The sequence below is a fragment of the Moschus berezovskii genome, chromosome 2 (genome assembly GCF_049115385.1).
Source record: "Moschus berezovskii isolate FMDL1 chromosome 2, NW_MosBer_1.0, whole genome shotgun sequence".
NCBI lineage: Eukaryota > Metazoa > Chordata > Mammalia > Artiodactyla > Moschidae > Moschus > Moschus berezovskii.
In genome coordinates, this window is record NC_142461.1 from 104609079 (window position 1) to 104624775 (window position 15697).

The following is a 15697-nucleotide window of genomic DNA, read 5'->3' on the forward strand; positions in this document are numbered from 1 at the left end:
CAACGGTCATTTGTATTCTTAAAATCTGGTGTACTATCTCTTTAAGGAAATGAAACAGTGAAAAAAAACGTGTCTCAATTCTAAAATATCACCACTATGCAGCTTATTGTAAATTTATTTTTAACCTTCATGCCCTCTCATCTGTGGTGGTCATTTACTCATTGTGAAGGTCAAATCCAGAAGCCCCTTTATGGTAAAGGCTGGCAGGCTGAATTTCAGCCTTAGTTCAATCCGTATAATGGCCTTGACATACCATGAGGTTTGGTTGTGCAGCATATTGCAAATAATATAAAACTTGAAAATAGTAATTTAGGTAGGTTTACCTAATTACATTAAAGCCAGTAGTGCACACTGGCTGTTTTATACTAAAATGTCAGGATAATTTCAGCCCTGAACATTGTGTTAGAACATATTTCAGCAGGAAAAACTAAGAGACAAATCTCAGAACTTGTTTCCATTAGTGTCCTGGGGAGACAGTATAATTCTCCATGTGGTTACCACTAATAACTAACCAACATACTCCAGAAGGTATATCATTTTCTAGAGAAATGTTTAAGACAGTGTCTCCATCTACTCTCTGCCTGATTATACTTTGTTATTTATAGAAGGCCAAATGAAATGATTTAAGGCCACTCCAGAGAAACTTCAAACTGTTTTTTAAAATTCCCATATGGCACAAAATTAAACAGAGATCTTTTTCTTTTATTTTTAAAAAATCATAATTTAAAATTTGAGAAGCCCGAAAGCAGCCTAAGGTACAAGTAGATAAACTTCAAAAACCAGCTTCATGTGACATGGTTATTAAGGAGTTAGTTGTTTACATCCTGCCAATTAAAGTTAAATGCAATGAAAGCAGATTCTTAATTTATTTTCTTTAAGATTTCTCACTTGTGATTTCATCATTACTGAGAAGACTACAGACTTTTCTAGTCTCAAGCACTGTAGACATCTTGATAACTCAGTGTCCCTCATATTTCTCTTCAGTGCTCAACCACTAATCTAGTTGGTTGTAAATTCAAGTCTTCTTACACAAGCTGTCTATCTCCAGTGTCACTGACACAGCTCTCCTGCATTCTTGTCATCTCCTCCTGTTTTCTTTGATTTTAACTTCTTCCCACCTGAAAATTTGATCATTTCTCCCACTTTATGAACATACCATTTCATTCTTCAAAACACAATAGTTTCCAACTTTATGCAAGTGAATATTAAAAATAGAAAATTCTTCATTTCTCTAAATTATCCTCACACCTGCTTAGTGAACTGGGTCAATTTGTTGCTTCTAAGTAAACCTTTGTGCAGTTTGGGCACCAGGAGGATTGAATCAGCAAAGGCTTCTCATTTTCCCTGAAATGCTCTTCTTTTAAACACTTTCATGGAATCTTTTTCAGCAGAATCAAATGCAAACTAAATTATCATTTAATTCATAATTCTAATCTAAGTAAGGATAATGCTAAGGTGGACACTTGTAATGAATACACATCACAAGTTTTTAAATCACATGGTTTTATCAGCTTGGGCAGTCTTAGGAGTCCTCTGTAGATGTATAAATCTCATACATAGTAAAATGTTCTGTCCCACCTACCACATGGGCCTTGGTCTTAGTTTACTAACTTACAGCTTGATTTTGGATGTTTAGGTAAAAATTCACCAGTTAACATATAGTGTTAAACTGAATTAGAACTTGTTGATTTAAACTTGGGATGTGTTTACAATGTGGTGAATGAGGAATTATTATTTAATTCTCATAAAATGGAGCAAATTGTTCTATATACATGATATCTAAATCCTTTAACAAAAATCCCCAGTAAAAGCAGGATCACGAAAGAAGAAAAAGTTTTATATTCTTGATTTTTTTCAGGTATATAGGGGAAATTACTCCATATTTATTTCTGTGTTCTTTGTGACTGAATGATCAGCCAGATGCTTTTTGGAACTCAGGCCACATGAACAATTTCTCTGACACAGCCCAATACTGCAACAACATTTTTCTATTCCATACTAGATAAAACAAAGCTTCAAATTTGATCATTTAAAATGACAGCTGAAATGACAATCTAATTGTGGATTAACAATGGAAACCGCTCAGTCTTAGGCTGGAGGTTGGCTAATGGAATACATGAAATTGGACTGAAATGCATAATAATTAGCCTCCCGATACCTCTAGATTTTTATGGCATATTCCATTTCTGCCTTTTTCTAGTTAAACTGGCTTTTTTTTTTTTTTTTTGCTGGGGGGCAGGGCACTCCTGGTAGCATGTGGGAATCTCAGTTCCCCAACTAGGGATGAACCTGTGCCCTCCTGCAGTGGAAACATGGAGTGTTAACCACTGGATCTCCAGGGAAGTCCCTAAACTGGATTACTTAATAGACATTAAATAGTATTAGGTGCTATTTTTTCTTAATGTTATTCTTAGTGCTATTTTATTATTATTATTTCTTAAAGTTGCTTTCTTGAATGCTACGTATTCAAGAAATAGTATTCTGAATAGTCATCAGAAGAAGTTTTTACATTTTCCCCTTTGCTAGAAATGAGATTGTATAATCATTCCTGTTATAATCACTGTACTAAGCTTGGAATTTTTCTGAGTTAGATGACTGAAAACTCTAAAAAAACCCCCCAAAACCTTGTTACTGTATGTTGACAGTCTATCTCCCCTGCGCCCTTCTCACAGGATACAATTCTAAAACATTTATGAATTGTCTTGTGGGTGTCTCTCTGGGTTCTGGATGGGTTGAAGAATGTAGAGTGAATGTCCGGATGGAGAGGTTGACCCATCCATCTTAAGAATGATTATAGAAAATCTTTACATTTCAAACAATCTGGGAACAAATGCCTGTGCTCTCTCCAACATTTATGGAGTTTTTCTCTCAACTTATTTATCATTTTTATTTGTCAGACCCAACCTAACAGGTGGACCCAACTTTAGGTAAAAGAGCAGCATTTAATGTGCTCTCTCATCATTTAAGATTTCCCACTGGTAAGAATTTTGAGATAAGTTGAGCATTTTCCAGTCAAGTGCATTAAAAATTTTATTGCATTGGAACACTGGAATCTAAAATAAATGTCTTCATTTGATTTCAAGTACTTTAGTTCCTCTTTATCATCAAAGAAAGTTGAAAACAGATTAGCATCACTTTTCTACATAAATACAGATAAAAGTCTATCTTAAAAATATAAATAAAGATATATTTATATATTACTGAAATAGATAACAAAAACTAATCATTCTTTATTATTGAAGAAGATGTTCCTAAGAGGTGCCAGATTATAATAGCAATATTTTTAAAGGATTAACTTCATAAAATTAGAATTTGACCCATTCCTATTTTATAAAAACAAGTTTAACAATGTATATATTTGTTCTTAACTTCAATAACTTTCATAGAAGTTATTTTGGAGAAACACTTGCTAGACTTTACTGACTTTTGTATGACAATGCGAAATCACTAAACTAATATTAGAAAAAGACAATGTTTATTGCTATTCTTTGAAACATAGGTATATGAGTTAAAGACCTCCTTCCATACTTATTTTCTGGAACATTAGATTTTTCCAGTTGAATATACATAGAATTTAATAAAAAACACATGAGTGGGAAAGTAAGAAAATTGCTCTTAGAATATATAAATCTCTTAAAATGGGTTCTTTTTTAATGACGTGTGACAACCATCTAAATTCAATGTAAAGAGGATGCTGAACATTTAACACAGTTCAATTTTCTTTTTTGGGGGTGAGCCTATTAATTGATGCTCTCATTGAATTAGTATCTCTCAAAGGGTAACTGACTCCTTAAATTAGCTTTTAGTGTTTAATAGCTACTTTGATTGGAGAAGGAAATGGCAACCCACTCCAGTGTTCTTGCCTGGAGAATCCCAGGGACGGGGGGAGCCTGGTGGTCTTCCGTCTGTGGAGTCACACAGAGTCGGACACGACTGAAGTGACTTAGCAGCAGCAGCAGCAGCAGAAGCAGCAGCTACTTTGATATTGCATTTTCTGTTCTTAGAAAAAGCTGAGCAGAATATTCTAAATATTCAGTCACAAAAGAGCTATGAGTAAAAATATATATATATGTTTGTGTGTATGTATCTCATGGGCCATTATACATGCTATTGTTGTAAAATTTATGAGTATTATAAAATATACACAGTGTAACATTTTATTTTATTTATTATTATTTTTTGGCCACACCATGCGGCAACATAAAATTCCTAAAAATTTTGCAACATAAAATTTTAAAAGAAATATTCTCACGTTCAATAGACTATACCGGCACACTCTGAAGTAAGTACAATCCAACTTTGGAGAGTACTTAGACTATTTTCAACATGTTCTAAATGGTTATAGCTCATTTCTTTCTGTTCTGTCCAACTATCTTTTCAATGCTTGTGATCACTAAGGAAGTCATTGAAGATACACTTTTATTCAGTCTGTAACAGTAACATTCTCCTTTCATCTCAGAAACTGTAACACCTCGCCCTATAATAACCACAGTCAGGTTGGGAAGGTCCTGGGTACCTCTATGTCAGAACTTCACGAAGGAAAGAGAACTTCTTGAAAATATCCTCCAAAAAAAAAAACAAAAAAACAAAGTGTCCTCAAACTTGGACTTGAACTGACAATTCTTTCTATTCAAGAACCGAGTTTATTTCCTCAGAAGTGCACAGCCTATGAGGTACAAACCACTTTCACCTACAAATGTATTTCAGGAGAGAAGAGGTCCGATATGTTAAGCTTCTATTTAGTTCAAATCAACCTTCAAAGTTTATATAGATATCTTTTCATTTTTAATATTTCTTTTTGAATGCAAACTCCTTAGCACCACATGGCAGACACGGTGGGAGGGAGGTATAAGTGGGAACTGAAACCTGAAAAGTTCCAGTGTTTTGCTGGGTAGGTTGTGGGCAGTAATTGTAAGGTTCACCGTGTCTGTCACCAATGGCCAACCACGTGTTCTTCCCTCTGGTTCTTGATGCCTCTGCTGATTAATTCACAGTCGTCAGCACTCTTGGATATATGCTCTCAAGGTATTGTTTCAACTGAGCAGTAAACTGCTGCTGCTGCTAAGACGCTTCAGTCGTGTCCGACTCTGTGCGACCCCATAGACGGCAGCCCATCAGGCTCCCCTGTCCCTGGGATTCTCCAGGCAAGAATATTGGAGTGGGTTGCCATTTCCTTCTCCAGGGGATCTTCCTGACCCAGGAACTGAACCTGGGTGGGTCTTCTGCATTGCAGGCAGATTCTTTACCAACTGAGTTACAGTTTAGACGGGAGTTAATTGTGTTTTCATATTGACTTACTCACTGCTATACCAGGAAACTTCAAAAAGTTACAGGCAGGCAAATGCCTTATCATCAACATTTTATATAAAATGGGTCTTATAGACTAAGCCTGAGATTAAAGGAAAAGTCTTCAGAATCAGTAGAAATGTCTAGTAGCATTAGCACAATATAAACTGTGACATGCTTTTAGGGCCTTATCTGGATATAAAGACAGATTATTTAGCTTGAGAATGAGGAAACTAAACAAGATTGAAAGGAGATTTAATAAATCTTCAACTGTATGGGTGACATTATTATATAGACAGTATTGTTAAGCAGTGTTTTATTTTTAGTGAGATCAAAATATGAGATTAACTTCAGGATAAGGGATTTAGATTAAGTCGACAGAACAGCTTGGCTGTTATGGTTCTGGTTTTAGAAAAAGTCACCAGGAGAATAATTAAGGACATTGCAGAAATAAATTATCACCTAGCTGTGAGTGGTTTATTGTTCTGCAATCAGCCAGAGGATTCAACAATTACCGCAATTCAATAGATATTTATTCACCATGCTTTGCTAAAGGAGCCTACTATTTGATAGAGAAAAAAACACAAATATACCAATAACCACTGCACAGGGCATATTTTAAAAGTAAAGATCTTCCTTGAGTTACTATGCAGTTACAGTACAATAAACCCATTATAAGTTGAAAAGACATTTAATCTACTGAACATGATAGTTTAACCCAGTCTAAACATGCTCAGAACATTTACATTATGCTATATTGGGCAAAATCTTTAACAAAAGCCTATTCTACAATAAATTGTTGAGTATCTCATGTAATTTATTGAATACTGCATTGAAAGTAAAAAACAAAATGGTTGTAACTATATGGGCTGTTTCCCTTGTGATCATGTGGCTGACTGAGAGCTCTCAATGTCCAGCATCACAAGAAATTACATTATGGGATATCACTAGCTGGGAAAAGATCAAAATTCAAAATTTGAAATATAGTTTCTACTAAATGTGTTTTGTTTTGCACTACTGTAAAGTCAAAAAATTACAAGTTAAACCATCGTAAGTCAAGAACCATCTGTATAACAAGATAACAAGAGGGAAGTGTCTTAGGAATTAAAAAAAAAAGAAAACTTGTATTTTTGAGAAAATCATGAAAGAGTTCACATTGGATATCACTGAAGTTTAACCTTGAAAAAAGTAATTTAATTGATTAAAAAGTGGTGTGGTATAGTTTTGTTTGTATGTGTACACATATATGTGTTTGAGGACAGGGAGGTAAATTCTGACTAAGGAAAGGATATAATCAAGAACACAAAAGTGATGTACATGGGCAGAAAGAAAGGACAGCTGAGCTCACTTGGAATATAGAACAAGTTAAAGCTAAGAGACAAGCTCCCCTTGGGAAAGAATTCAGAGGAAAGAGGACAAAGAAAAGAACTTTGATTAAAAAGGCAAAAGGAGGAAAAGAATCACATGGAAGATGCTCAAATGCTAGCTCATTCATTCATTCTTTCAACAAATATTTGTTGAACACCTGCTGAGGCAAGCACTGAAGCTTTAGGTGACCAAATACTTCCCATGAGGTTTATGATCTACAGGCAGACATCATTGATTAAATAATGATGCAAATCGTATGGAAGTGCAGCTGGAATAAATGTTTCAGAAGAGAGGAGCTAGTAAAGGAAGGATGGTATGAGATAAGACTGAAAAGGTTGGCACAGACTCACCCTATGAAGAATTTAGGGAATGGGAAGTCCTTAGAGGACTTTAAATATATAAGTGGCATAAACCAAATTGGATTTAGAAAAAAAAATTACCAGTGGTCCACTGTGAACAATAGATGAAACAGGGGCAAGTTGGCAAGGTGAGTTGAAATATGTTTCACTGACCCAGAGTTGTGGTTATGAAGATGGAGAAGAGTGAACCAGAAAAGACCTAGTCTGAAGACTAAACTGCTGTGTTGGAGGTACTAATAGCAAGACTTGTTGCCAAGGCTGATGGAGAGGTTGAGAGAAAATTGGTTCCTAGAGAGAATATCTCTGTGCAATGTGTTGAATGGTGGTGCCATTTAGAGACATGGCAGCTGATGGAGAGAGAGGTTTCCAGGGGAACTAATGATTTCAATTTAAGAAGTACCGAGTTTGAGTTGCTGTTGCAATTTCATGTAGATGGTTTAACAGGCATTTGGATACAGGAGGCTGAAGTTCAGATGTTCTGGTATGTGCATGCTAAGTTGCTTCAGTTGTGTCCGACTCTATGCAACCCTATGTACTGCAGCCTGCCAGGCTCCTCTGTCCATGGGATTCTCCAGACAAGAATACCAGAATCGGTTGCCATGCCCTCTTCCAGGACATCTTCTCTCCCCAGGGATCGAACACACATCTCTTACGTCTACCTGCATTGACAGGTAGATTCTTTACCACTAGTGCCACCAGGGAAGTCCCTAGATATTCTGGTATTAAGATGTGAATATGTACTTCTCTGGAGCTTCTGTGGTAGCTCAGATGGTAAAGAATCTGCCGTCTGAGAGACCTGCAGGAGACCTGGGTTCGATTCCTGGGTCAGGAAGATCCCCTGAAGAAAGGAATAGTTTCCCACTCCAGTATTCTTGTCTGGAGAATCCCATGGACAGAGGAGCCTGGTGGCTTCAGTCCATGAAGTCACAAAGAGTCGGACATAACTGAATCACCTAACACTTTGGCACTTTCACTTTCATGCACATCTCCTACGTGAAAATAGAACAGGGCTTCCTAGCTGGCACTAGTGGTAAAGAACCTGCCTGACAATGCAGGAGACAATGCAGGAGACGCGAGTTCGATCCCTGGGTTGGGAAGGAGGAGGGTTCCATCCCTGGAGGAGGGCATGGCAATCCATTCCAGTATTTTTGTCTGGAGAATCCCATGGACAGAGCAACTTACAGTCTATACGATCGCAAAGAAGCAAACACAACTGAATCAACCTATCACACACATGTATGCAAAAATATAATTAAACTATGGGTATAAATGAAATCACTTAGCGGAAGAGTATTATATAGAATAAGAAGAGAAGAAAAGGGCCTAGGATCGGGTCTTGAGAAACACTGTTGAGAGCTGTCTATCAGAAACCACATCATTAGCTACTGAAAAAAGCATAGGATTTGCTTTCCTAAAATCTGAATTACGTTTACCCTTGACATAAGAAGTACAAGGAGCATTTAAATAAGCAGGACTAATATTCACATGCTCCACATTTAAACTTTAGAAAAGAATGAATTACCTTTGTCTCCTTCACTATCAAATGATAGTCTCCTTCGCAGTTTACAGTTGTCTGCTTCAGAATCATTCATGGACTGTGATCGTAGTAAGAGATCAGCCTTTGTTAATGGAACATGAAGATAAAGTGGAAGATTATTCAGTTTGAAAACAGTGTATCATCAGTAAACTCTACTATTTCATATCATTTCAAGCACTTTAAGAATTAATTAATAAATTGCAGGCAACTAACTACAACACTTTGCGTAATGATTTTCTCTAAATTATAAAATAGAGAATAATTCTAGTAGTTTAACCAGGGAAATCATAGTTGTAGAAGTTATTTATCAGAAATGTTTGGGGATGATGTAAGCACTTGCAGACAACATATATTCCTTCCTGTGTAATATATTTTATATAACTTGGAAAAGTTAAAATAAAAATAGCAATAATTTTAAAAATGGAAAAATCTGTATCATTGCAGGAAAAAATGTGTAAGCTAATTATAATTAGCTATGATGTTTAAATTACATGGTAAATATTGCAAGGTTAAATTTCACAACAATAAATACAAGGTCGAATTCAATAAACACTATGCTCTGAACTCTATTTTGTTCCCCATTCTTCCTTCCTCCCTGTCTCGTAAACAAAACTGAAGGTTTCCAAATAAATAAAACAGATGGAAGCTTCTGTTTAGTTTATTTGGTTGCTGCCTAAAATTTTTACAAACAAGTTATCTGAGGTAGATTCTTGTTTTTTGAAGCAAAATAAGAATGAGGTCAGTGATATTAAACTGCAACTTGATAAAATTCTGAATTAAAATCATTATAAAAAGCATGTACTCTTGGTAACTTGAACCTCTTACCACCTGATTTTTCAACTTTCAGCATTTTGTAAAGAAGTAATTATCTGAGCTGGTGCTTTGGGTTATCAAATGGTACTCTGGTGACCTTAAATTCTTTAAGTCTCTCACAGTTTCCTGGGAATGACTATAACTCCAGGGAAAATGAAAACTACCATGTCTTACATAACTATTGACTTGAGAATCTTACTTTCCAGAGACTTTATTAGTTAACATTAAAATACACTTGCAAGTGTCAAAACATTTGATTTCTGGCAAAAAATGTATTTAGAGTTGGAGTTAGGATTATGAGTTTGGTGGGGAGGGGGAGGAGATAGAGAATAACCTAGTAATAAATTGTGGGCTGCAACATAAACTCTATTCTTAGAATACTTGTAGGTGATAAGGACACATTTTCATGGTGGAGGAGGGTGAGTGAGGGCCTTAAGGGCTACACTCTAGAAATTGATCCTGTGTTAAATCACATGCAACATTATTTAAGATACTATTTCTACTAGAGTATATGTTATTCATTCTGCATCAATAATTTTGACTTAGGTATAGGCCTGATTAATTTATACTTCTACAATTTAGAAATTGTGTTAAATATATACCTAAACTTTAAGAATTTAACTTCTTTATGATTATTGAAAAGATACTGCTAACCAATATACAGTGTAAATAGTATCTGAGAGAATCTTTTAACCTCTAAATAAGATAAACTCTTTTTAGGTGATTTTCAATAGCCTAGAATCAACATTTATAACAAATAAGTGTCACATTTAATATAAAAAAAAGGCTATTATAGATCAAGTATATCACCTAAAAGTTCCTAAAAGGTCAAATTGAATTGAGCTACTAAAGTTATTCAACGTACTTGAGTGCAATTAGACCTAATTCCTTCTTTATAATTGAGAAATTCTAATATTAAGTTGGCTTTTCCTTTCAAATTTTCACAATTGTTTAACTGTTTACACTACTTCACTTGATCTTTCAGAGGTCTTTGGGCAATCTAAGGATAAAATAAAAAGTCAAAGTCCAAAAATGAGCAGGTAACATATACCTTTGCACTCTCATGCCTCAGGTTGAAAGTCAACTCTAGGTTTGTGAGAAAGTGATCAGAAAACTCGGGATACATGTCCAAAACCTCTAGCAAGTCTTCTCTCTGAATCTTATGCAAGTCACAGTATGTGAGTGCTCTTACATCTGCGTTCGATTTTCCAGGTTTGGCATAAAGATGGACCATTTCTCCAAATATATCATTTTTTCCTAAAAGATCAAAAAGGAGAAAAAAAAAAAAGTGAAAGAAATCTGAACTTAATGTTTTACTTCTAAAAGTTGAAGGGGACCACTGACCTGTCCCTAAACCAAAAATTTCACATGTAAGACCTGACAGCCAACAGACACTTGGGCGCCACAATCCTAGTTCCACGTACTGACTGACCCAGTCGTATTTGTTTGCTGACCAGAATTTTACCTTTTAGATCATTGGTCCTGGTATAATCCCCGTTATTTCCTAGCTTTGATTCTTTGGCTAAGCATCTGGAATGCAGCAAGCATGTCTTTGCTCTGCTATGTTTTTGTCAAGAGTCTAGTGTGGTCTAATTCTGTCACTCTAGGAATAAGGAAAAGGCTGTGGTGAGTCACAAACTTTCTATCTCAGTATGGTCTCGGGAGGTGATGCCAAGCATGGGGTTATGGAAGATCTCTTTTAACTTAGAGGACTAGGGGTACAATTTGAATATACCCAGTTTCCTTTAGTAACTACTTTTGGAATTGCCTTTAATAATAAATCTAGTTATATTTTCTCAACAAATACAGTCATGCTTTTAAACTATATGGCCTTTATTCCAAAAGTGTATCCGTCCTGCTTTTTTGCCAAGCCTGGGGTTATTTCAGTGTCTGGTTTCTGATGGGCCCTCCTCATCCCCTCTGCCTAGCCACATGTCACTTCTTTCCTAGGTCTCCTTCAACTATGAGGATGATAATGACAGTAACAACAAATGCTTATTGAAGACTAAGTAGGTGTCAGGCTCTGTATCAAATGCTTAAGTGCATTATCTCACTTGATCCCCAAAATAACCTAATGAAAAAATTACTAATTATTATCCAAATGTTATGAAAATGAAAGAGGATTAAAGAGTGTAAACGGATTAAATCAAGGTCACCTTCTTAGTTGGGTGAAATAAAGGTAGAGAGAGAGCAGCCATAACTACATCCCATGCATTCTGACTCCAGTTAAAATCTTTACACACTTGATATATATCATCTCCTCCCATTATTTTCCCTGAATGTCATGGGCACTTAGATCTTTCTGTCTCTGAAGTCAAGATACTTAAAAATTGTACCTATGAAATACATGTGCAGTCACTACTGATGGAGTATTGATTATGTAACTTTTAAAGGTAGTGGATGGCAGTATAAAATGTACCTTCTTACATATATACCTATATCCTAAAGCTACTTTCCAGGTTTAGAAAAACCTCAGTGGATCTGTTACTTATCTTTTTTGGTAAACACGTTTGTATATACCAAACTATGGAAACTACCAAAGACTTTTAAACAAATAAATCAAGGTAAAAGAAAAACTCTGTGATGTTCTTATTTTAAATGTGAATGTAATGGGGAGAAATCAGATGCCTATATTTATAAGAAAAATTGATGTTGGAGAGAATACTTTAAATTTCATTTAAATAAATATTTAGCTTTTAAAAAATGAATGAGAAATCATAATTTCTGAGACTTTTAAGTGCAGATTTACATGGAAATGGAAACAGGAAAGGAGAATCTCTTGAAATTCTTTATAGTTTTGATACGTTAGTACTGATATTATCAGAGAAAAGCTCTGAACTAAATTCAGCATGAGCTTTGTATTTGTATTTTACATGATTGTAAGTGAGCAAAGAGTGAGCCAGTCACCATGTACAGCTTAACTACATTCTAAAATTACTATTTTATAAAGCAAGACAGCTTGTTATCTTCCTGTAGAAGTTAAGGCTGGTTGATTTGAAGATCAGGAATGCAATGATGCATACTTCTTCCCTGGCAACAGACTAGAACTGTCAAGGCCAAATCAAGTGAAAATCTCACTTTACTCTGTAGCTGCTAAGTGATTTAAAATATATTTTTATTTTTGGTCTGCTTATTGGATTATAAACCAAATTGTACCTCTGATCAAGTTTGAAAAATTTTTTTAAAAACTTCTCGCCATAATATAATTTTCAAGATATATAAATCTCTCAAACATCTTCATTCATGTATTGGGTTCTGTGTTATGCCCACTGATTCTATATAATAGTGAAGAAAACAGACAATATCCTTGTCCTTTGGATGTTAACGTTAAGAGTCAAGTAAAAGGGAATCATTGAATTATGTGCTTTTTATTTAAATAGAAGCAGATTTAATCCATGGGGAAAAAATGAGTGCACATGTTCCCAAACATTAGGAGTGGGTGTTCCCAGGGAGACAGAGCCTTAAACTTACTGGCTAGGGGATAGGAGAGAACAAAAACTGATCTCATGTCTCTCTGCTCCCTTGTGCTTTCCCATTGTTCTAATATTTCAAAGAAATCCTACCAGTTCACACTGACTAAATTTATTTTTGAAGAAGTAGATTGGAAAGATGGACTTTCTTTTGCACCCAAACCAGTTTAACATGAAATTTGATCTCCTCAACACCTTGATCCCTGTGTGTTGTTTATAGCCCTATATTACTGATAACCTAGGTAAGGACTCATATAATTCTGTTTGATGGGACACAGTAGTAAAGTGTACAGCAAATAGATGAATTCATCAACATACAAACCCAGTTCATCAGAGGCACTGGCACATGCTAGCAAGTATGCTTACTACATATACATTTTATTTAAGGTGATAAGGACTCAGCATGAATCCACGATCCTGTAACACGAAAAGGAAAATGCTATTTTCATATATTTGGCCTCAAAGGCTTAAGTGGCTGCCAAGAATGGAAGCATTTACACACCAGAGAACAAGTGAGAGAGTCAAGAAAATGTATTTTCTGCAAGGTTAATTTGATTTGAATTGCATTTTAAGTACAGCTTTAAAATTATTCATCAGTCTTAAACAGTACTCATAAATAAATAGGAAAGTCCTGTCTTCTGTCATTTTAAACTACTAAGCACTACACTGGCTAAAAGCTGAATTTGTGACTATCCAATTTTAAAACACTCACCCAGAATAGCTACCACAATGTCATCTTTGAGGATTTCAATGGAGCCTCTGGATAAGAAATAAAGCGCAGTGAGGACGTCCCCACAGTGAACCAGGGTGTCTCCTGGAGGTGCATGGGTGGTCTTGAACTTCATTGCCAAAGCTCTAAGGCAACCTTTACTTGCCCCCCGAAAGGCTTTGCAGTTTTGCAGCAAAGTCTGGTTGAGATGTAGACAAATGTCAGCTTGTAAACATTCTGGGAAACCCTTTAGGACCTGAAGAAAAACAGAGAAAGAGTTTCATACTACCAGCACGCGGAGGACCTCCACTGAAATAAAGTATACTTCTCGTTCACAGAACTTCAGGTGTAGTAATTGTCACACAGGAGTTCTTACAATGCTTCTGCTTCACCTAACTTAATGAATATTTGGTTTGCTAAACATGTCAGAATTTGAACTCAAATACGTGTGCTCTGAATTAACTGCAGGCATTCAAACTCAACACAAATGCTGTCTCATTAAAATATAATGCCTACAACATTTCACACTGCTTCTCATTGCCTGCATTATGTTATGTAGCACCATACTATGCACAGATAAAATGCAATGTGACAATTAATAAGACATAATTAATGAAAGGTGGTACAACTATAAAGACAACCTTCTGAAGGAATCTCAAGTCAATTTGGACTGCTATCTCTGGTATACATCTCAGTTATAATTAATATAAATAATGATCCTGAAATAGCCATGGTATTTGTAAATGTCATATACCAGAGAGGGCTCTTAGTTAACAATACACTGAGTATTTACATTTCCTAAGCACATTATTTTACACTAAATATTTTGATAAGTACTGAAAATAGAGAAAGGAAAGGATAACAGCAAAAGTACTTTAAAAGTGCAGTTCAGTTTTCAGAAATGGAAACTGTGCCAGAATTTATGATGCATACATAAAGCTTCTAACAGCTCTACTGTCTTGACAACCTATTCAGTGACTAAATAAAAATTTGTAAAAAAGATTAAAGAATAACTTGTGACAAGTGCTACTCATTTTAAAGTGAATAAAATTTTATGTTATTAAAAAAGAAATGTCCTGTATACAATGAGTCAAAGGTACTCATCTCTTGCTTCTCTGTATGTTTCTTATCTATTTTGGGTGGCATATAGACATTTTAATTCTCAGGTTGACTTTCCTCTGTCAGTAAAAATAAATTCATTTAAATATTCTCTGGAGTAGAGGGAGGAGGCCTGATAATGTAATTTTAGCATTTCTGACCTTTTTGGGTCAAGCTTGTTATTGCTGTCCACTATAGCTAAATGTAACAATAAATTATTTGTGTTTGTAATTCTAATACATGTGCCCCATAGAAGAACTTCAAATTAAATCATATTTTAGTTAACATATATATGAAAGCAGCCACAAGGATCCTGCATCTGCAGGACTACTGTGTGATGCAATTGGTCAGACTGGCTGTGACATGATACAAAAGAATCATTGAAAGACCTGAAACACTACAGCCACTGTTTCCCATCTTGCGTCCTTCATCGTAGAGTCACTCACAGAAATAGCTCAAGAATGTTTTAGAAGAAAAGCACATACTATGTGTTCTGGTCATGAATTTGCCACAGGTTGATGCTTGTGCAAGTCACTTAATCCATCTGTGTTTCTTTGACAGAAAATAAGAGCCTTTGCAACACTCGAATTTGTCATAAGTTACCAATATATTGTGTGCCAATTGCAAGACACTGCTTACCCAGCTCCAAAAGAATGGGCACTCTCCCCTTAACTGTAACCTTCAGGCTTCACCTCTGTGACTGGACTCCTATAGCATTTCCTACTTAGACCAGAGATCTCTCCAGAATGATAACTTTGTTATCATTTCTGTCTTTGAGGTTGGAGACCTTTATCCTACTCTTTACTGGGATTATAAGCAACCCAGCTCCTCTCATGGAAGCAGTCCTCTAGTTTGCTGATCCTTCTACCAGTCTCAACTAATCACATTGGCTTTGGCAAGTGATGTTAGACTAAAGATAAGTAGGTTTGGATACTGTCTTCTGCTATGATAAGAACAGACTCCAGTTCACTGGCTTCTTTGCATATGATTTACTTTTCCTGGCTGAAGCCCACTATTGTGATCTCAGCATAACTCTCAGGTATCCTTATACAAATAA

At 35.6% G+C, this 15697-nt stretch overlaps 1 protein-coding gene across 4 annotated transcripts in view; it reads right to left on the reverse strand.

Moving 5' to 3' along the window:
• Positions 1-15697, reverse strand: part of KCNH7 (potassium voltage-gated channel subfamily H member 7) — a 551616-nt gene that overhangs the window by 15820 nt on the left and 520099 nt on the right. For 3 of the 4 annotated variants that reach the window (XM_088829781.1, XM_088829780.1, XM_088829777.1), the window contains 3 exons: positions 13546-13798; positions 10415-10620; positions 8536-8632 (listed from right to left, as the gene is read on the reverse strand). In XM_088829781.1, coding sequence (XP_088685907.1) covers positions 8536-8632; positions 10415-10620; positions 13546-13798 — 556 coding nt within the window. The remainder of the gene's footprint in view (positions 1-8535; positions 8633-10414; positions 10621-13545; positions 13799-15697) is intronic. The other variant, XM_088829779.1, reaches the window with a different exon arrangement.